The sequence below is a fragment of the Chinchilla lanigera genome, unplaced genomic scaffold, assembly GCF_000276665.1.
Source record: "Chinchilla lanigera isolate Chin_1 unplaced genomic scaffold, ChiLan1.0 scaffold00043, whole genome shotgun sequence".
In the NCBI taxonomy this organism is placed as follows: Eukaryota; Metazoa; Chordata; class Mammalia; order Rodentia; family Chinchillidae; genus Chinchilla; species Chinchilla lanigera.
Window position 1 is genome coordinate 11,866,678 of NW_004955444.1, and position 22,160 is coordinate 11,888,837.

At 35.5% G+C, this 22,160-nt stretch overlaps 1 protein-coding gene across 1 annotated transcript in view; it reads left to right on the plus strand.

Annotated features, from left to right (window-relative positions):
* Window positions 1-22,160, plus strand: part of Cpa6 (carboxypeptidase A6) — a 297,452-nt gene that overhangs the window by 241,836 nt on the left and 33,456 nt on the right. Inside the window, exons 7-8 of the mRNA XM_005392121.2 lie at window positions 9,874-9,984; window positions 10,458-10,548. Coding sequence (XP_005392178.1) covers window positions 9,874-9,984; window positions 10,458-10,548 — 202 coding nt within the window. The remainder of the gene's footprint in view (window positions 1-9,873; window positions 9,985-10,457; window positions 10,549-22,160) is intronic.

A 22,160-nucleotide genomic window follows, 5' to 3' on the forward strand; every position in this document is an offset into this window, starting at 1 on the left:
GATTCTAGTAGAAAAACAAAAATAAAAGAAATCTTAAAAGGTATCTTTTTAAAATTCTGTATCACCAATCTTCAGAATGATGACCCTCATTTTCCAGGTTGTCATGGAGCTCTAGCAAATGACCAGTCAACCAAATCCAAAAATAGTGAACAAGAAGGAAACTCTTCTGCACATTTTGTCACACTACACGAGGGTTGTAGCTATGGCAAAATTTATCTTCAGCTTTGCCTAAGGTTTATCTGGTGAAGTCTGATTTATCACAGGTATATATTTATCAAGAAACCAAAATAATCTTGGTAGGTGGTGAATATAAATAGATTCATTTTCTTTCTTAATTAACTTCTGTAATGCCTTAATCTATTATCACATACATCATTTGCCTGACAAAAAAATAAAAACCAAAACTTTATTTGATGTATTTTAATTGAAAATCGAAGTCAGGTTTAGTGAAGCACTTTTAAAATATATTGAAGGTATATGCAGTTCCTAGGTATCGCCACACTGAGGCGTATGGTGTATTGCTTTGTGACTGGCAGATCATGACCGCTGAAGTCTTCCTCATAAGCAATAGTAGTAGACAAGAAACTAAACTCATAATGTCCAGATGCAGTTTGATTAGTGTGTGGGTGGTGTGTACTGATTGAGGAAAAGAGATCTGCACGTTATAAGAAAAGCATACCCCTCCATTCGTTGTAGTTATTATATATGTTAGGATAATAGGAAATAGACATATGGTCATGGTTTTTTTCTAGAGACCCCCAGCTAAACCATAAAAAAAAATTACCTGTGTCCTATTATTTAAAGTACTCAAATAAGATGGTCTCTCAGTCATCCTCTTAAGTATTTAACAGTCATCACATCATGATCATTCTTGGTTTGTCTAACCAGATGGAGAATAGCTGCAATTCTTAGAGAGTTATAAAAAATCACAAATATAGCATATGCAATACAATGACACCCTGCTTGTCTGAAAATGGGACAACACACTCTAGCAAGGCTTGGAAATTAAATCAATTGCAGAATAAAATATGAGGGAATGGGATCCTTGCTTAATATAAAATTTAGAAATGATTTTAAAAATTATATTAATGACCTCAAAATATATAAAACAAAAATTGACAAGATGTAAGAAAAGTCCTAAGCCCAAAATAATAAAGTAAATCTTTTAGCAAAACTCATTTTTAAAAGTCTTTAGCAAAAATATAATTATTAATATAGCAAACTGAATGTAATAAATATGCATACAGTTCATACCAAGCCATTAGTGAGCCAAGCTTTCAACTCAAGAAATTAGAAAAGGAGCAAAATAGTTAACAATGAAAGAAAGAATGAAGAGCAGAAAACAATGGAAGAGAAAGCAAAGATATAACCTTCCCCTCCCATCTTTTGTTCCCATTTAATTAATTTCTCCTCTTAGAACTGAATTTTACCATTCAGTGAGCTAATAATTCTTGCACTCTGGGAGTGCAAGACAGCAGCCTGTACAGCTTAGCAATTTAGTGAGACTCTGTCTCAAAAAAAAAGGAAAAGAATATATATATATATATATATATATATATATATATAGAGAGAGAGAGAGAGAGAGAGAGAGAGACCACCTGAATTCTGAATTACAATAGAGTTTTATAACCCTGATACCGAAACCAGACAAGAAGAAAAAAAGTGATAGACCTATCTCATGTATGAATGCAGATACAAATATCAGCCATCTAAATCCAGCCAATGGGGCCGGGGGTATAGCTCAGTGGCACAAGTGCCTGCCTAGGAAGCGCAAGGTCCTGAGTTCGATTCCTAGTACCAAATAAATATATAAATAAATACAACCAATATCTTAAGACACATTGTAACCAAATAGGCTTATTTCAAACATATAAGGATGGTTTAACAATAGAAAATTATTTATTGAAATGTATAACAACAACCAAGTGATTATGTGCACACATGAAAAGTCACCTGCTCAAATTCAACAACTATTAACGACAATAAAAAAAACCTAAGTATAAAATGGAATGTCTTTAATGTGATTGGTCTTGGTTTCAAAATTAATGTGAAGACAGAAAGATCAAGATTAGACAAGGTAATTTTCAAATAGAACAACACAGACACATCCTACCAGATACATCAGATTCCACATATACCATGGTGTGTATCTGGTGAATGAATATAAACCAAAGTGCATTACAGGAATTTCACCCACATATGGAAACTTGCTATTTGACAGAGGTAGTATGTATTAACTCCATGTCATTCATCACAGGTGGGAGTGTGTACTGCTTTAGATTAAAAATGACAACTGTTAGCAAAGTTGAGGGCATGTAAATGCATGGCTTAACAAATCTATTCCTAGATGTATATCATAGACTCTCACTTATGTCTAGGAGAAATGTGCAAAAATGTTCTTTGCTTAGAAAGAAAGTCTTGTGCTAGTATTATATAGATAAGATGGCATACACATATCTTCTACTCTGAATAACTGCTAGGAAGATAATAATACAGAATGTATTAACTATTGTAACAGACCTAATAGCTTGTTTTGAAACTCAGTTTCATTGTTATGTTTATCATTTTTTTAAAAGGAAAAAACAACTGGGGTGGGGGAAAGAAGAAAGGAAGGGGTGTGTGTGTGTGTATATATATATATATATATATATATATATATATATATATATATATACAATTAGCTATGATAATTGTACCACTAATTTCTAGTGATTTATTGAAAGGAACAGTTAATGTTTAATTGTTTGATCAATCTTGCATTCTTACATCTGGCAATCTGTGCAACTTCGTTGAAGATAAAAATATGTACTATAATAGCCATTGTTAATTTCCTATCATCTTATTTTGAAATTCTGTATTTTTTATTGTTTTTGTGTTGCTTTGTGGTCTTCATTGTGTTATTTTGTTTTTGTTTTTTTCTCTTTAAAATTAAAGAAAAACATTTCCCACAAAAAAGAAACAACAAAATGAAAAAAAGAATGTTCTTTGCAACATAACAGTAAAACACCCAATGCAAACTAATTGTTTATCAACAAAATAAGGACTCAATATATTGTATATTTACCTATACTGGAATACAGTTTATCAGCTATGATGAATAAGCCCTCAACTTAATGTCAAAAATATATTGGAAAAAATAAGACTGAAGATTTATACATCATGATCTCATTTGCATAAACATTTAAAGTATGCATACAATATTATATGCTACCCATGAATTTATGTATGTAACAAAGCATGCAATCTTGCATGGAAATAACAATGTCAAATTTAGGATAGGGCTTACCTTTGTAGAAGAGAAGAAAATGGGATCAGGGAGTGATTTTTAAAGAGGGGCCAAGGCCAGGAATACAGCTCAGCGACAACTTAGTGCCTGCCTGGCAACCGCGAGGTCCTGAGTTCAATTCCCAGTACCAGAAAAAAAAAAAAAAAATTGAACAGGGACCTCTACTTTTCTCCAAATGGACCCAATATCTTATTTGATATTTTGATAAAGATGGCAAGATGTGTTGGTGGGTACACAGGTATAATATTCTTCCTTGTATTTTCTCTATTTGCTTAAAATATATTGTAATTTTAATAGTTTGGTTTTTTTTCTTTTTGGTACCAGGAATTGTGCTCTCGCACTTGCCAGGCAGGTGATATGCCTCTCAGCTATATCTTGGCCCTATATTGTAATTTTAAGAGGAAATTAATCCTGAATAACCAGTGTGTCAAGGATGAAATTGAAATGGAAATTTTAAAGTATCCTTTTATAAATGACAATGATAACACAACATACAAGAATATATGGGAGGAAGTAGATGCAGTCCTATAGATGAAAGATTATAGCAGTAAATGTCTATTTTTAAAAAAAAGAAAATCCCAAATAAACAGCCTAAGATTTCATGTCAAAGAGCTCCAAAAGGAAGAAGAAATTAAATCCAGAGTTAGCAGATAAAAGAAAATATTAAAAATCAGAAGCCAAATAAATCAAATAGAAAATGCATAAGTGATAGAAAATATCGGTGACAGCAAAAACCAGATATCTGAAAAAACAAAATCAACAAACTTCCAACCTAGTCAAGAAAAGCAGGTTCAAGTGAATGAAAAAGAAAAGTGAAGGCATTACAACAAATGCCTAAGATATAAGGAATTATTTTGTGAATAATTGCCCAAGCAATGGATCACCTAAAGGAAATGAGCCCTAGAAAAATATAACCTGTCAAGTTTGAATCATGTGAGAAAGCTTGAACAGATGAATAGCAAAGAGACTGAAGAAGTAATTTAAAACTCTCCAAGGAAAAGCCCAAGACATCTTGGCTAAATTCTACTGAATCTAGAATTTTCCTAAATTCTACCAAATTCATTCCTCAAAGAATAAATTCTAAATTATTCTTCAAAATGTGGTGCTATAGGGACTATTTTTGAACACATTTTACAAGATCAACTAAGCCAATGACACCATAAGAAAACTAAAGACCAATATCTCTGATGAACATTGATACAAAAATCATTTTGAAAATTAGCAAATTGAATTCAGCAATACATCAAAAAGATTATAGATTATAATCAAATGGGATTTATTCCTGATATGCAAGGAATGTGATACATCACATTAACAGACTGAAAGGTAACAATGACATGATCATCTTAATTGACACAGAAAAAGTTTTAGAGAAATTCAGTATTCTGACTTAAAACAACTTTGCAAAAATGTTATTTTACTATTGCTCTAATTCTATGATCTTTCCAGTGCTTTATATTTCAGTAACATTAACTGTTATTCAAGAAATTACTTTGTCTCAACTGTTTCACTTATTTAGTTATGGAATGATAGCACAAAGTTTATTAACAATCTTTCTAAGATTGAGGACACAGCTCAATGATAAAGCCCTTGGCCTAGCATTCATGAGGCCCTGGGTTCAATCCTCAGTACTACAAAAGAAATAATACATTCTTAAACTAAAAGTTGAATATTATAGTTAAGTACTCTTCAACAATTTTCAGAGTCTGTTAATACTGTCTCTGTGATGTTATTTGATTTCTTAAAAAAAACTTATCTAAATATTGTTAATTTTAAAAGTCTGCACTTTGACAAAGTTCAAAAACCTGGAGTGTTTTCCTTGCTCATTCCTCAAGTAGGTGCTTTGATTTTAACATTTACTGAAAAATAAAACTGAATAAACATTATAAGAGAAAAAAAACCTGCTTGTTTAGAAGTGTTGTTTTGGAACTTGAATTATCTGAATAAACTACATTTCTTCTAAAAATAAAAAAAGAAAGAAAGAAAGACATTTCAGTATTCTTTTCTGATTTAAAAAATGGTAAAAGTTTTGGCACAAAAAGAAAGTCCCTCACCACAATAAAGGCCATCTATGAAAAACCCACAGCTGGTATAATCAACATGGAATAGAGGAAAATTTTTCCACTAAGGTCTGGTAAAGGACCAGGATGCCCATTCTTGCCACTTCTATTCAAAATAGTACTCACAGTACTAGCAAGAGCAATCAAACTAGAAAAAGAAATAAGGGCACCCAAACCAGAAACAGAAAGCAAACTTATCTATATTTGCAGATGACATAATGCTATGTGTAGAAAATTTCAAAGATTACGCATACAACTAATAAATGAATTTATTAAATTTGTAAGATACAAAATCAAGATAAAAAAAGTCAGCAATCCTATACACAAGTAATAACTTATGAAAAAGCTTAAATTCCATTTACAATGCCATCAAAAAATAGGAATATGTTTAACCAAGGAAGTGAAAGCTATGAAAAGCTATAGTGAAAACTATAAAATATTGATGAAATCAATTGAAGAAGACATGAATAAATGAAAAGACAGACTATGTTCATGAATCAAAAATAATATTGTTAAATGTCAATAGTCCACGCATTCTACAGATCTAACACAATCATAAAGATGTCTGCATTCCCATACTTATAGCTACATTATTCACAATAGACAAGATATGGAAACAACATTAGCATCTGTCAATAGAGAAATGAATAAAGAAAAGGTTGAAGATCACTTGAGTTGGAAAAAACAATAAAATGAGAATGTTTCCACATGGATCTCTACCATGCTTAGCCACATAGGTACTAACATCATTTGTGCTCAGAAAAGGTGAGACTGCCCCACTCTGGACTGAAACAAGTGAGCCACCCTTCCCAGTGCCGTGAGGGGAAGGAGAGAGATTACCATGACCTTTTCCTATCACTGCTTTCCTACCTTTTTCCCCAGATCCTTTCCCTCCATCTCTTCTCTTTTTCTGTAGAGTGACATGGAAAGCCATAGCTGCCAAACTATAAGGGAGGATGTAGATAACCACATAGCTTTGCCTCTGCTGCCCCCCACTGAAGATTTCCTCCAAGCACTGGAGAAGCTCTGCTTACAGTATTAGAGAACAAACTTTCAGAATTTATATAATTGATCACATACTAGATATTTCCCTCTACTTTGAGTTATCACACAGTAGAAATTTGGTATATACATGGAAGCTCTGTTGATCTAGTTGGCCAACAAATTATTACTGACCCTTTAAAAAGAGACCAAGAGAGAGTCATATTAATGTTTACCAACTTGGGCTAATCTCAGGGATATTTGAATTATGTGTAATAAAATACATATTTAAGCCATGCTCTTAAGAATACCCCAACATTTTCAATATCATTTGTAATACAGTAATAATTTCTTTAAAAACTATACCACTAGATTCACTTCTATGCATAGAATTTTTAACAGGTAAATACAGAATACTGCTTACTATAGGTTCATAAATTCTCAAAAGAGCCACAGTAAGGATTGCAAAGACCTATAATCTATTAAACTTTCCACAAAAAATACATGAGAGAAGAATAGGATCTGTATATAGTAAGTCTCAAGAATCAAAGTTAGAGGTGAGCTGCTTCGGAGGAGGACTCTGCACCCCGCCCCCCTCCACCATCACAGAAGCAATGCTGAGCCCAGGGGAAGCTTGCAAACTTCGTGAGCTGCTCTGGAGGGGAGAGACTCTGCACCACGCCACATTCCACCATCATGGGGGAAACACTGAGCCTCAGGGAACTTCAGGAGCTTCTAAAATGTCAAAATGAAGGAGCGAAATGCAATCTCAGACCGCTACCCCACCCAGACAAGTCCAGGACACAACAACATGGAAGAACTTGGAAGTCACACACATGAAATTTCTGAAATGATAGCAACTAAAGTAAAGAAACAACTCCATCAGGCTATAGAAGAAATAAAAAAAAAAAAATGACAATCATAATGAAAGAATTACTCAGCATATCTAAAGAAGACATAGATAAAAAAAGAGAGGAGCATAGAAAAATAATGGAAACCTGGAATGAACAGTAGAGGAAAGAATCAGAATGCATCAAACAGATTCAAAAAGATATCCAGGAAATTAAAAATTCCATTGAAAGCTGGCAAAACTGCTTGAACAAAACTGAAGACAGACTTTCAGACCTTGAAGATATCATTGTAGCTAGCATTCATGAAAGGAAAGATCTCTTAAAAATAACAAGGAATCAGGAAATAATAATTCAACAGTTGCAGGATGATGCAAAGTAAAACAATATAAGACTGACAGAAGTCAACAAAAAAGCAAGAGTCAACACAAATGACATAAAAAGACTATTTGCAGAAGTAATACCAGAAAATTTCCCATCAGCATGGTACTAGCAAAAAAACAGACCTCAGGATCAATGGAACAGATCAGAAGATGCAGATACAACTACAAAAAACACTCAGCCACCTAATCTTTGACAAAGGGGCCAAACATGTTCACTGCAAGAGAGATAGCCTCTTTAATAAATGGTGCTGGGGAAACTGGTTCTCCACATGCCAAAGACTAAAACTGAACCCGTATCTATCACCATGCACTAAACTAAAGTCAAAGTGGATTAAAGATCTAAATATTAAAACAGAAACACTAAATCCACTGGAAGAAAAAGTAGGTAGAAACCTTGAAGATGTAGGAGTAAGCAGAGAGTTCATGAACAAAAACCAAACTGCACAGGGAATACTTCAAAGAATCAACAATTGGAATCTCATTTTATTCAAAAGTTTTTACACATCCAGAGAAATCACCAACAGAGTAAAAGGAAAACCCACAAACTGGGAAAAAAATTTTAGCCAACTGTCCCTCAAACAAAGGACTTCTATCTAGAACATATGAAGAGTTTTAAAATATCAGACCCCCAAAATTCAAAGACCCATCCAGAAATGGGCACCTGAGATGAATACACACTTCTCCAATTAAGAAATACAACATAAATATAGGAAAAAGTGTCCAACATCATTGGTCATTCAAGAAATGCAAATTTAAAAAACACTGAGATTCCATCTCACCCCGGAAAGAATGGCTATCATCAAGAAATCAACCAATAACAAATCCTGGAGAGGCTGTGGGGGTCAAGGAACCCTTCTCCACAGTTGGTGGGAGTGTAGATTGGTACAATCACTATGGAAATCATTGTGGAGATTCCTCAAAAAAACTAGGATTAGAGGTCCCATTCAGCCCAGCTATTGCACTCCTGGATATTTTTCCAGAACTGAAAACATCATATATGTGCATTCATGTTTATACCAGCACAGTTTGTAATAGCTAAATCTTGGAAACAACCCAAATGCCCATCAACTGAGGAATAGATAAAGATGTGGTATGTTTATACAACGGAGTATTACTCAGCTATAAAGAGAGATAAACTCAAGGTTTTTATAGGTAAATGGATGCAACTAGAGACCATACTCATAAGTGAAATAGCCGGGCATAGTGGCACACACCTGTAATTCCAGCACTCAGGAGGCTGATGCAGGAGGATCATTTTGAGTTTGAGACCAGCCTGAACACATAGTGAGACCATGTCTAAAGGAAGGCCAAAAAAAAGTTAAATAAATCAGACCCACATGTGTAAACATCGTATTGCATCCCTAGTGTAAGAACCTAAAAGAGTAAATAAAATCTGAAAGGCACAACAGATATTGTAAAAGAGAAAGAAACTTCTCAAAAGAAAAGAACTGGAATGAGGGAAAGGAGACAAGAAAGATAAAAGGAAAGCAGGGAAAAATATATGTATATACACATACACACACACGGTAGCTATGACAACTGTACTATTAATTTCTATTGGTTTATTGAAAGGAACAGTTAATACTTAATTTTTTTATCAATTTTACATGCATATATCTGATAATCTGAACAACTACTTTAAAGATAACAATAGGCAATATAACAACCATTGTTGAATTCCTATTATCTTGTTTTTGAAATTCCGTATCATTTCTAATTTTTTTACTATTTTTTATTATCTTTAAAATAAAAATTTTTTAAAAAAAAGAATTTAAGTTAGGAGTTGGGGATATAGCTCAGTGGAACAAGCACCTGCCTGGCAAGTACAAGGTCTTAAATTCAATTCCTGGTACCAAATATTAATAATAATAATAATTAAAGTTGAAACCAATTAGTCATAAACAATCAAGTGGGTCTGTGTTATGGTGTACCATATAAGGATACCAATATATGTAGATAATGCTTTTGTCCCCAATTATGTGGAAACTAAAATAAATTATTTTTAAAAGCAAATGTATAATGGTTATTTACATCATCAGCCTAAACATTCAGCCAGATCCAAAATACTATAGGTGCTGCCCGCTTCATCTGTTACCAGCTTTGCTAAAATATTATTGATCATGCAGTTTAATTCAAACAAAATTCTCAATAAAGAATATAATATGTCAAATAGCATAGTTCATGTTAGCTTGTGCCTTTTTAACCCAGGTATTTGGTATTTCTTATGAATAGAGAAGATTCTTGGTATTTTTTTTTCTTTCTTAAATCTGTATTTGGTATCAACTCATCTTAAGAAAGTCTCCTTTGTCTTTCAGGCCCTTCTAACATACAAGAGTGACCCAGCCATGAAAAAATTGTTGAAGCATCTGTACTTCTACATCATGCCTGTGTTTAACGTTGATGGATACCACTTTAGCTGGACACATGTAAGTGGCTTTGCATATCTAATTGAAAAGAGGACTAACTGAGTAACTCATGGATCAGGAAGGTGTTTGTTGGGGAGCCCACTGCGTAATTCCAGGGGTAGAAAAATAGAGTGAGAACTTATCTTTTGATTTCATTGTCATATTTTGTCTTTGCATAAGATTTTATGTAAATAAGGATTATGCCTTCCAAATATATCATAAAAAATTACAAATTTAGTCCAATCCATTTGCTTTTGCCTGTGAAGAAAGAAGGGCAAGAGAGGGTAGAAGACGGGAAGTTCATGGCAGAAGCTGGAACATAAACTTGAGTTTCAACTGCTACTCTAGTTCTCTTTCTACTCCCTGGGCTTACCTATTTATGGAAGAACTCTCTCCTCAGCAAGATGACCCCTTCACTGATTGAGCTACTAAAATGCACATGAATAAACTTTTAAGTACTTTTTTTCCCTGCCTGCTTTCTTAATCATGTATAGGATCGGTTTTGGAGAAAAACAAGGTCAAGAAACTCAAAGTTTCACTGCCGTGGAGTTGATGCTAATCGTAATTGGAAAGTCAAATGGTGTGGTAAGTTTGGGACTAATTAGGATTCAGAACCAAAATTTCCCACAAGTATCACTTTGCAAAATGATGAGCCTTGTAAGACCCAACTGGAAGACCAATGTTTTCATGTATGTGAAAACCTATTAAAGACATAGCTATAATTTCTAAAATAAAATGAAATTACTCTTTTTTAAGATGTAAAAATTCAATATTTAAATCTGTTCACCCAAACCTAAAAATTGAAAATTTAAACACAGATGTTAAAGCAGAAAACTGTGGAATATTTGTCATTCACAAAACTAAACCATGGTTTACAGAAACCATGGTTTGTGGTATAAATCTGGTTGTTTTCATCCTTTTTATAAGAGTGACACTGATCCTGTTTGTCTGTCTGTGGCGATCAAAGCTGCCATGTCCTTATCTAGAACCTAACGAGCTGCTCATCACAGGTTCATTGGCCACTCACTCCAAAAATGGATTTCTGCTCCAGCCCACATTTCACTGAATGAAAGTTACTCCCTTTGGGAAGACATCATTTTAAGGAAGGAAACTTCTATAAAATTTGAAAACTAGGCAGTTGATGGGGGGATAAAATAAATTAGCATGGTTAATATCATGCTTGTGGTCAAAAAAGAGAAGGAAAAGGAAGATATTGTAAAAATGCAGCTGGAAGAAAGGGAGCTTTTGCAGTTTATCACTAGCTGCTTTGTGTCACAGAAAGCCTCCGTTGAGCTCCTTAGAATTAAGGATTGTTACACTTCACTCATTCTGCCATGCTGTAGGTTCTACATTAGATGCCATTACCTCCTTCCCCACCAGAATCAGACAGCATAACTAAGCATGGGCTTAGATCCGTTCTGTCCCTGCTTCTAGACAGCTGCTCTCAGTCAGGCAGAACCAATGAAAAAGAACATGGCACAGCCTAATAAATATCACTCCAAGTTACAACAGGCATGTTTTGATTTTACCATTACCAGCTCAGTGATTTACATATTTTCTTTAATCTATGAAATTATCATAAGCCCCACCTTGTGGGATTTGTATAAGAATTAAAAGAATTTACATATGTGAAGTGTCCAGTTCACTTCCTAGCTTGTGCAGTGATCTAAATATCAGTAACCATATTTTCCTGCATCCAGAACAGAGTCACTTCACCTCTGAGATTTAAACAAATTGGTGAAATAGATTTTTTCCTTCTTGAGAATATTGTGATGATAGGCAGCCATGTAAGTCTAAAAGTGCTTGCATTTATGTGGAGCAAAAAGCTTTCCATAAATACTAAAGTGATATTATAAATGGCTTTAGGATTTAGAAATTGTTTCCTCCAAATTCGACTGAGACAACAAACATGTTCATATTAACTCTGTTTCCCCCCAACCAAAGTGTAGAAAGTGTAGAAAGCTAATCTTCAGTGCAGTAGGTTTAAGAGTGGGGCCCTTTAGGAAATGATGGAGCACCATCTCCTAAAGGAGATGAGGGTAGCGCCCACACAAATGGAATTGGAGCTTTTAGGCAAGAGTCAGAGGAGCACCTTGCCTCTTCTGCCATGAGCACACAGGTAAAAGGCTCCATCTGTGAAAAATCCACCCTTATCAGATACTGAATCTTCTGACAATTGGATCTTAGTTGGACTTCCTAGTCTCCACAACAGTGAGCAATATATTTCTCCTGTTCGTAAATTACCCAGTCTCGGGTATTTGGTTACAGTGACCAGAAAGAACAAAGATACTCCAAAATCTATGAATTTTTTTAAAATCTCCTTTTGCCTTTTCTCTAATGGGATCCTCCTCTGCATACCCATAAGCACATGGATGTTTCACTAGTTAGCACTATGCGCCTGTGTCCGTATGTCTGGCAGTTATCTTGGTTTTGGCCACTAAGTGAATAACTGAGCTGAGTAATACGAGCAGGCCAGCCAGCTTGGCCTCTGTAAGGTACACTCTTGTTTATATCCAGTTACAAGCGAGTGTCTTGTCTCTCTTTGTTCTTCTGCCTTTCCCTAGTCTGTTTCCTTTATGCATGTTTCTCCTTTCATTTCTCAGCTTCAACTAGTAGCAGTCCCTACTAGAATTCCTTTGATTCTTCCTAGCTTGAATCATGCTGATTTTTCCTGTGTTTTAACCCTCAAAGTATACATGGGGTTATGTCAAACTGCAGTTGTGAAATGCTCTTGGTAAACTATTATAAGGGATGTGCACATGCAGGCACACTGACTAGGACTGTGTCAGTGATCCAGTCTCCAAGGTGGATTCAGTTGCTCAGAAGTGCAAGAAATATGGCTGGCCTCTCTCCCAGCTGCAGATCCACATGCCTACAACTACGTGTCTGGTCAGTGAGAAAGTGGACCATACTCAGGGCACCACTCTCAGATCAGGAGTACTAATGTGAGAAATCCCCTAAGTGAACCTCCAAATAAACAGTCACTATATAAAAGCCCAGAACCACTGAAGACACTACAGCATCAGTACTGAAATGCCAAAACAACTGTTTCTCTTAAGTCCCTGAGTCTTAAACTTAGCAGAACATAAAAGTGCCTCTTACCATGAGAAACCTGCAGGCTCTCACCTGGCCACGCTTAGAGCATCAATGTGGAGGAGACAGAAAGCTTAGCGTATACACTAAGTATGGAAACAGGTAACCCTTTCCAACACTTAGCTCCCTGTCAGACCTTCAAGCCATGAACTGAACACCATTGCTCAACATTCAGCAGGGGAGCACAAGTCAGAGTAGTGGTATGAACCAGGAGTAAATATACACATTTTATTCATCCGCTTGCCAAAGTTAATTGAGCACATTACTCTCTGCTAGACTCTATTTTTTTTCCTTCCTCTGTGCTTTCATTTTAGAGTCTGCTGCACGTATTAGCATTTCTAAATTGGAACAAATCCAAGAGAGAGGCAAAGCTTTAACCCTTGAATAATCAAGTGTTGCCAAAACATAAATTACTATTTAGGAAAACCTACAGAATGGGAGAACATGTTTGCAAATCATATTTCTGCTAAGGGATTTGTTAGCTGTCATATCAAATAGCTCTCACCACTCAACAATAGACACCTCAATTTTAAAAAGCTCAAATGACTTGAACATTCATTTCTTCTAAGTGTATAAATGAAAATGAGCACATACAAAGATGCTAAGCACTATTTGCCATCAGGGAAATGCACATCAAAACCACCACAGAGAATCCCTTCATACTCACTAAGATGGCTAGAATAAAAATGGTAAGAGCAAGTGTTGGTGAGGGTGTGAACAAGTGGAACACTTATACTTGCTAGTGAAAATGTAAAATGGTGCAGTCACTTTGGAAAGCAGTTTGGCTGTTCCTCAAAAGTACAAGCAGAGTTCTCATATGACAGCAGTTCCACTCCTACTGGAAAACATTTATCTACACAGTAACTGTTAATAGAATTATTGATAGTAGCCAAAAGTGGAAACAACTGAAATGTCTATCTACTAATGAACAGATAAACAAAATGCCATGTATCCACACTGTCAGAGGTGAAATATAATTTCTTTGTAAGTTCATGGTTGGGAAGGACTCCTGTTTCAAAAGACAGATTAATAAGAGAAAAATAAGCTTTTTAACCCATGTATAAGCCATTACGTTGGAGAAGCCTCAGGAAAGGCAACTCAAAACAGTGGATTAGAAATCTGGCTCAAATTCCATCCCTGACAGGGAAATGAGAAAGAGCATCTTTACAAATATATGTCCTGCTTTTAGTTAAAATGGGGAAGGCAGACAGCTTTTCTGTATCTGAGTCTTCTTAAAAGTCTTCAACTCATCAGTCCTTCTGATTTGGGGCAGGCATACTCTGGTCTCCTACAACACAATGAAATATTATTTGGACATAGAAAAATGAAGTACTATAACAAGCTGCAATAAGGATGAATCTTGAGAACCCTGTGCTAAGTAAAATAAACCAATTACAAGATCAAATATTGTGTCATCCCTTTTACATGCAATGTCCAGAATAGGCAAATCCGCAGAGACAGAGTAGATTAGTTATTTACAAGGAGGGAATAGAGATGACTGCTAAAGTGGGTGAGGAGTTTTATTTTGGGTTAAGAAACATGTTCTGGAATTAGTGGTAGTAATTGTGAATGTAATAAAAGCCACTGAATTGCATACTGTTAAACTGTGAATGTTATGTGAATTATAGCTATTATAAAAATTAACAATAAAGCCAATTAATAAAAGAATTCTTAATTTCTATTTAAGAGCAAGTGAGGCACTTATCTAAATATAATAGCTCTTTAGGACACTCGTTTACATAGTATTAATATGTAAGTGAAGTGCAGAGAAAATTTTATATTTTTTAGTAGTTTAATCTTATTTTTTCCTCTCAACATATGCCCTTTGCTTGCAACCACCTCCTCACTCTATCTCAAAAACAGTTTGGTTGTGCAAATATTGTAATAGACCATCTGTGTTGAAGGGGGAAGTGGTTACATACTGGTTGGTGGTTTTCAGCCAGTGCTTGTGAAATAACAATAGATGGCCACTCGCCTGCATTCTACAAGGACAGCTTCCTGTAGCTGAAGGGCTTTTGTTTTGAGAAAGCTCTACCAGCTGAGAGCCTAAGTTGAATTGCACTGAAAACATAAGGAAACTCATCAGCTGAGGCAGAGGAAGAGAAAAAGAGACGGGTAGCATTTCTAGGTCTAAAAGAAAACCGGGGACTCAAATATGTCTAAGGAGGATTTTAATTAAATTTTTCTGTAGGATATATAAACTCTGTCTTTAGTGTTTTATCAATCTTGGTAAGTAAGATCTACTCACTTTCAAAGAATTTGTGGAATTGGATCTGCTATCTAGGGATGTGAGGAAGTACCAAGTCTGGCCTCAAGGTAAGCTCAGGGAGAAAAGTGATCCACATCAAGTTTTCAAAAGCCTGGAACTCTCCAGAATGTGCTTCCTTATAAGAAAGTGAGTGTCCAGCACTGGAGATTTGCATACAAGATCTGGATAACTTTTGGTCAAGAATGATATATACAATAAACTATCACGTAGATGATTATACTAGACCCTTAAGATTCCTATGCCTCTATTAAAGATAATTCTACCATGTTTCACATTTGCCCAATTTTAAATCCAAACAAATGTATGAAGCACCATCTATCATGTAAGGTGCAGTAATTTGTATCACAGAGTCCTGGAGGGTTTAATGAATTTATGTCCAACACTTAGGAATTATTTGGGATGCTGAAGAGATATATAGGGAAAATCTGTTGGCTTAGCCTGTTCTTTGCTTTGCAAGCAATTTAATAGAAAAACTAATATATTAATCACCTAACATCTTTTGTGAAAATTGAGAAATTTTAAAGTTAGAGAATCAGTGAGCTAAATTACTATTCTTAATTGTGGATTTTATACAGGCGTGAAGGATATAGAATTCTGGAAATCTGCAAATATTATGGATCATAAGGTGTGTTTATTCTGCTTTTGATGTATGGCCCTTTCCTACACACTGAAGACTCAAATCCTTATCCTCTAATTCTCCCACCTGTGACCACTGAAACAGGTATGTGGGTGTGAGCTCAGCAAGCACCCAAGCACACCTGCAGCTTTTGCTTCACCTTCTGCCATTCTCATTCTAGCCCCTCTTCATGTTTATTTCCTTGGGGATATTTTTGAGACCTTCACTGTGTGTTTAAATTCATTTATTGATCATTTAGATGTGTTTGTAGCAGGAACTTTTATCCACAATTCTGTCATACTGTCAGAAAACAAAGCTACCATTTTGGATAAACACATTTGGAATCAGTGTTGGCCTTACTGCTAATTGTATTTTCTTCTTTCTTCCTTTCTTCCTTTCTTTCTTTCTGTCTGTGTTTCTTTCTTTCCTTTTTTTTCTTTTCTTTCTCTTCTTCCTTCCTTCCTTTCTTCCTTTTCCTTTCCTTTTCCTTTCCTTTCCTTTCCTTTCCTTTCCTTTCTTTTCCTTTCTTCCTTTTCCTTTCCTTTTCTTTCCTTTCCTTTCCTTTTTCTCTGTACTTGACATTGAACTTAGCACCTTGCATGTCCTAGGCAACTGCTCTTCATCAAATTAAAACCCCCAGTTTAAGGCAGCCTAGAAAATATGGTCTACATCCTGAAACCATTTTTATTTTTTTATTTTGAAGCAGTGACTTACTGTGTTACTCAGACTGACCTCAAACTTGAGATTCTCCTACCTTGGCCTCCTAAATAGCTAGGGCTACAGTCATGCACCAACATGCCCAGCCTTTGCCTGACTGTATGATGATGGACCTTCTGTCAATACTATAATTACGTTTAAAATAGTTTTGTCCAAAATAGTTTATTTTTCAAAAGAAAAGTTCCAAAATAAAAATGTGTATCTGGATGGTGTTTATTATTCTTATTACAGTGGTCTATTTAGTCCTCTGTAATAGACATGTGGATATTTGAGGCAAGATGATTCATAATGGGTGTTGAAACTTAGGAAAAACCGGTTATGATTGATATTTCTAACTTCTTTTGCTGTGTCACTGTTTTGTTTGTTTCACTGGTTGGTTCCGTGGTGCTGGAATCTGGATTTGTTGGTTTATGTTTGCCTTTTAAGTTTCTCTTGAAGTCTGTAGTGCTCTGCATAGCCACTGTCCATTTATTCTAACCTCTTTCAAAGGGCCTTCCTGTACTACTGAAGCCAAAACAATAAAGACTGCATTTCCTAGACCATGTTAAGCTTGGAGTCTGGATATGATATGCGTTCTACCAGTTTGGTGCCCGTGGGTGATTTAGACAATGTGGAAGTAAGATGGAGATCACATTCCTGTAGTTTCTACTCTCCCTACTGTCCAGCACCACTGTAGATCCTGTGAGGCACCTTCCCCTTTTTGCCTCTTCCCTGAAATGTGCTTGCTGCCGCCTCATCTCAGAAGAAGCAATCGCCCTCTTGGTAACCATAGCCCTCATGTGTCTTGAAATCATCCAAGGCTCAATACAGTTTCTTCCCCAATGGCTCCAGATGACATTTTATGTTTTTAAAAAGTCCCTCTGATTAAAGTAGCCACAGTGGATTCTGTGTCCTTTTATGAAACACAGAACAATAAAGAATCCTTCATAAACATTTCATTTCCTAGTTCATATCTATGACCTTAGCCAAAAATTCTATTCTCTTATAAACTTTACCTGACATTCAATTCAGTTTTTCTTTCACCTTCTATTTGTGATTGCTACACCACCTCTTCCTATTCCATTGCCATCAGCCATGTTAATTCGTCCTTTTAAAGTAATGTACCTATTAGAAATTAGTAGAGTATTATCTGTCTCTCCTTAGCATTACTAAGCTAGAGGATATATTGTTAATTCCTTCCAGCGCTCATCTAATTTGTCAATTTTAAATATGTTTTTGCCAGTGTCATCCCTTGCAAGATAGAAGATCACGGGTTAAACTGAACCTTTGTTTCTAAGGTTAAAGAAAATATAAAAGCTTTCATTTTTTTATTTCTATGCACACATTTTTCTAGTTAATACATCTCAGAAAAGCAACATTTTATCTTTTGTGAATTTGCTTTTCTTTTTTCTAATATAGATATCAACTATATGGAGCAATCATTTCATCTCCCCATTTATATTTAATGCTTTCTTTGCATTATAAGCCCAAATCTTTCTTGAAATGGACATTTTATAACTTCAGATTATAAATGATGTTTGCTACTAATTTTATGTGTGCACATGAAATGGAATGTTTTTGTTTTCTTTTTTTGATATTAGTAAGTATATAAGAATTTCCATTTGAAGAACAATACCTAGTTTATAACATCCATTCTAAAATTATGGACAAATATCTTTGCTGAAGTTTTTAATAATGATGTTTTGAAGTTTAAAACCTTTTACAAATGTTCATTTTGAAAGTCATAGAACAAAACAGCATATACAAATTTTTTTAATTTTTTTTACCAGGAATCAAACTCAGGACCTTGCACTTGCCAGGCAGGCACTTATGCCACTGAGCTATATCTCTGGCCTTATAAGCATACTTTTGAAGGGAGGCATGGGGGAGTTGGCAGAATTGCTCCTTACGGAGACTAATAGGTCTAAAATCTGCAGAGTGAGACCCAGGGATGAACAGATAATCCAGTTGAGCTTCAAGGACCAGCTACTGAATAGCTCACTCTTCCGGAGTGGAGGTCAATCTGTCTCTTCTATTCAGGCTTTCACCTGATTGGAAAAGGTTCACCCACATTATAGAAGTTGATAATGCTTTAGTCAGAGTCAACTAGCCCCTAATCTCACTCAAAAACACCCTCACAGAAACATTCAAAATAATGTTTGTTATGGCTTATATCTAAATGTTCCCTCAAAGCCTCATGCGCTCATAGGTGAGGCTTTTCATAGGTGGCAGATCTAGGGTATGTGACACTGGGATTAAGGATCTGTGATAACTAAATTTGTTCAGCATATTTCTGGATGTGGATAATGGAGGGTCCACCTTGGGTGTGGGTGACACCAGCCAATAGGCTGGTACCCTGGATGGTGTAAAAAGGAAAGATGGAAGGCAGGTTTCTGGCTGCTTCTGCCTCCTGCCTGCTCTACTATGGACTATTTTCTGCTGCAATTCCCCTCTGCTATGCCACCCTGCCTTGGAGCCAGCCAACTATGGGACTGAAACCTCCACAAACATTAATCCAAAATAAACCTTTCTCAGGCTGAGGATATAGGTCAGTGGCATAAGCACCTGCCTGTCAAGTGCAAGGTTGTGAGTTCAATCCCTGATACCACAAAAAAATAAAATAAAATAAAATAAAATAAAATAACAAAACAAACCTTTCTCCTTTAACTTGTAGGTGTCAAGTATTTTGTCTCAGCAATGAGAAAAGTAATTGAGATAATATTTAACCAAATAATATCTGGACACCATGGCTTAACCAAAATGACACGTAAAATTAACCATCAAAGATATGCTATCATAGAAATATATGTACATATACATACGCATACACATATACTTGGTAAAGTCAGAAAAGTTTTCATAGAGGAGATAATTGGGGATTTGAATATTTAAAAATATCTTTGTCATCAGGTAAACCAAATTGGGCAAAGGGTAAATAAAAGAAAGGATAAAGAAGTCAAGAAGGCATTGCACATAGGAGAAATAGGTAGAGGCCGTAAGGAAAATATGCAGCATGTAGCAGGATGGAGGTAGGTGAGACAAGAGGCCCAGCATAGCTGGATGAAGGATGAGAGAAAGCACCGGTGAGAGGTGAGGGGCCCATGTGGACAGTACACACTGAACATGAAGCAGCACTCCTATGACACACTGAGCACAGCAGATTTTATCCTAGAAGCCGTGCTATTTCAAGAAGTGTTATAAATATACAGGGTTATATCACAGAGGAAGTCACAAAAAGTCATAATACCCTTTCAGAGCATATCAATTCCTTTGAAAGATTTTGAAAGAAGATCTTTTCTTGTCAAAACAAAGTCAAATATATAATTGGGTGAACTGTATAATTCACATAAATCTTTAAGGTAAAAACAAAGATTTCAAAGAAGCTTTGAACTTACAGTCTATGTGGGCTTTCTCTATTATGGGTGTGTTGATAGAAATGTTTGAAAAACACTGGGAGATGGAGGGCCTGTGCTAGTTAGCTTTCTGTTACTGTAACAAATACCTCAGACAATCAACTTAAAGGGTTATTCTGGCTCATGATTTCTGAGGTTCTAGTCCATGATCAGTTGGCCTGTTGCTTTTAGTCCTGTGAGGAGACAGTGCATCTTGGCAAGAGTACATAATAAAGCAAAACCACACACCTTACGGCCCTGGAAGCAAAAGGAGAAAGAGAAAGGCATGGAGATTCCACAGACTCTTTCAAGGGTACTCCTCTAATGACCCAAAACCTCCCACTAGACCCTACCTCTTAAAGATTTCACCACTTCCCAATAATGCCATGGACTGGACACCTTGAGCATATGGCCTTTTAGGAGACATATATTCAAACTATTACAGAGCCTTTAAAAGTTTTCTAGCTGGCGAAATACTGGCTGATCTCTGAGTGTCACTTGAGCAGAAACATCAACCAAAGACTGATCAGAAAACTATAGTAGGACCATAATTCAGGACAGAATAATGAGGATGCAGGAAAGAGGTACACATGAGGAATATAAAAACAGCAGCATTCACCAAGACACTGGTGAAATGGAAAAGACAATGTTCAGAGAGAAGAGGGAGAAATCCAGAATGACTCCATTTCCGGATGAATTGATTTGTGGATAGAGAAATCACCTAACAAAATTCGGCATCTAGTAGGAAGTGAAAGGCTTGGTGAAAAACAACTGTCTGATTTTGAGCAGTGGGTATGAAATGCTTGTGGTAATCAAGGAAAATACGTAAATAGGTAACTAGATATAGAAATGAAAAGGGTATAGTCTGGAAACTGAAGCTTGTAAATCCTGAGCACAAATACAGTGATAAAAGCTTTACAGATAGATGTCTAGATATACATGAACATTGAGAAGGTTTAAAGCAGACCCTCAAGCCTGTCCATACCAATCAGTGTAAGAATTCCATAGCAATGGTTAAATAGATTAATATATATTCAGTTGGTGATATTTTAGAAAGCCACAAAAATGGATAAGAAGTTCATGAAAAAATAAAAATTGCTGGTATAAAATTGAATCTAATATTGGCCAATTATTTTTCATCGTGATTATAATTCTATGCAATATATAATGTATTTACATATACATGTCACAGATATGTGTGTATGGCATCCTAACACACAAAAGAAACATGCGGGGAAATACCAAAATGCTGGAATTGGTAATCTAGTACTGCTTTGTCTCTTAAGTGCTTTCCAAACTTAATTTTAGAATTCCACTTTGAAGAAAAACTTTTCCTGTAAATAGTGCATGTTCTGCACTTATTTTTCTCATCCAACCTGCAAGTGGTTAGCTAAATGACCAATTAAACTATGATTTTTGTTGAAATGAACCCCAGCGATAAATACCACTTAAATCCACAATCTTGTTGCTACTATGTGGCTTTAAATTAGCCTACCCAACTATACCATTCTGAGAATTTAGCGAAGCTCATCAGAACCATGGGAGTCACTTTTCAAATATTTATTGAGCACAAAGCGCTTGCAAGCACTCTTCTTGAATGCTACTTTGGAGTATTTCTTTAACCACTATTCAGATCAAGGAAACAGTTTTTAATTTTCTTCAAATATATTTTCTCCACCTATGGATGTGCAAATGATATGTAAAAACACCCTTTAGGACAACCCAACACAAACCTACAGATAGTCTTATAATGACACAGTTCCATGTGTTAAAATACAGAAACAGATGAATGAAATTTGAAAGATATGGGGAAATAGGCAATGCCATAATTTGCCATTAATAGTACTAACAGATATGACTTCTAGGGAAGGGTTGGTAGTATCTATTAAGAATACATGTCCCTTTTTATTGAATGAGGAGTTGTTATGGGAATTTATCCTGTTGCTGTACTCACGTGCATTGGGAATTACTTCTGTATGAAGATTGCATTAATTGCAACACTCCTCATAGTAGCAAGAGATTAGAAGCATTCCAAATGCCATCAACAAAGGGCTCATTAAGTAAATTAGGCTCAAATTATACAGTAAAATACTATGGAGCCAAAATGAGACAGCTATTTTATGCACTGATA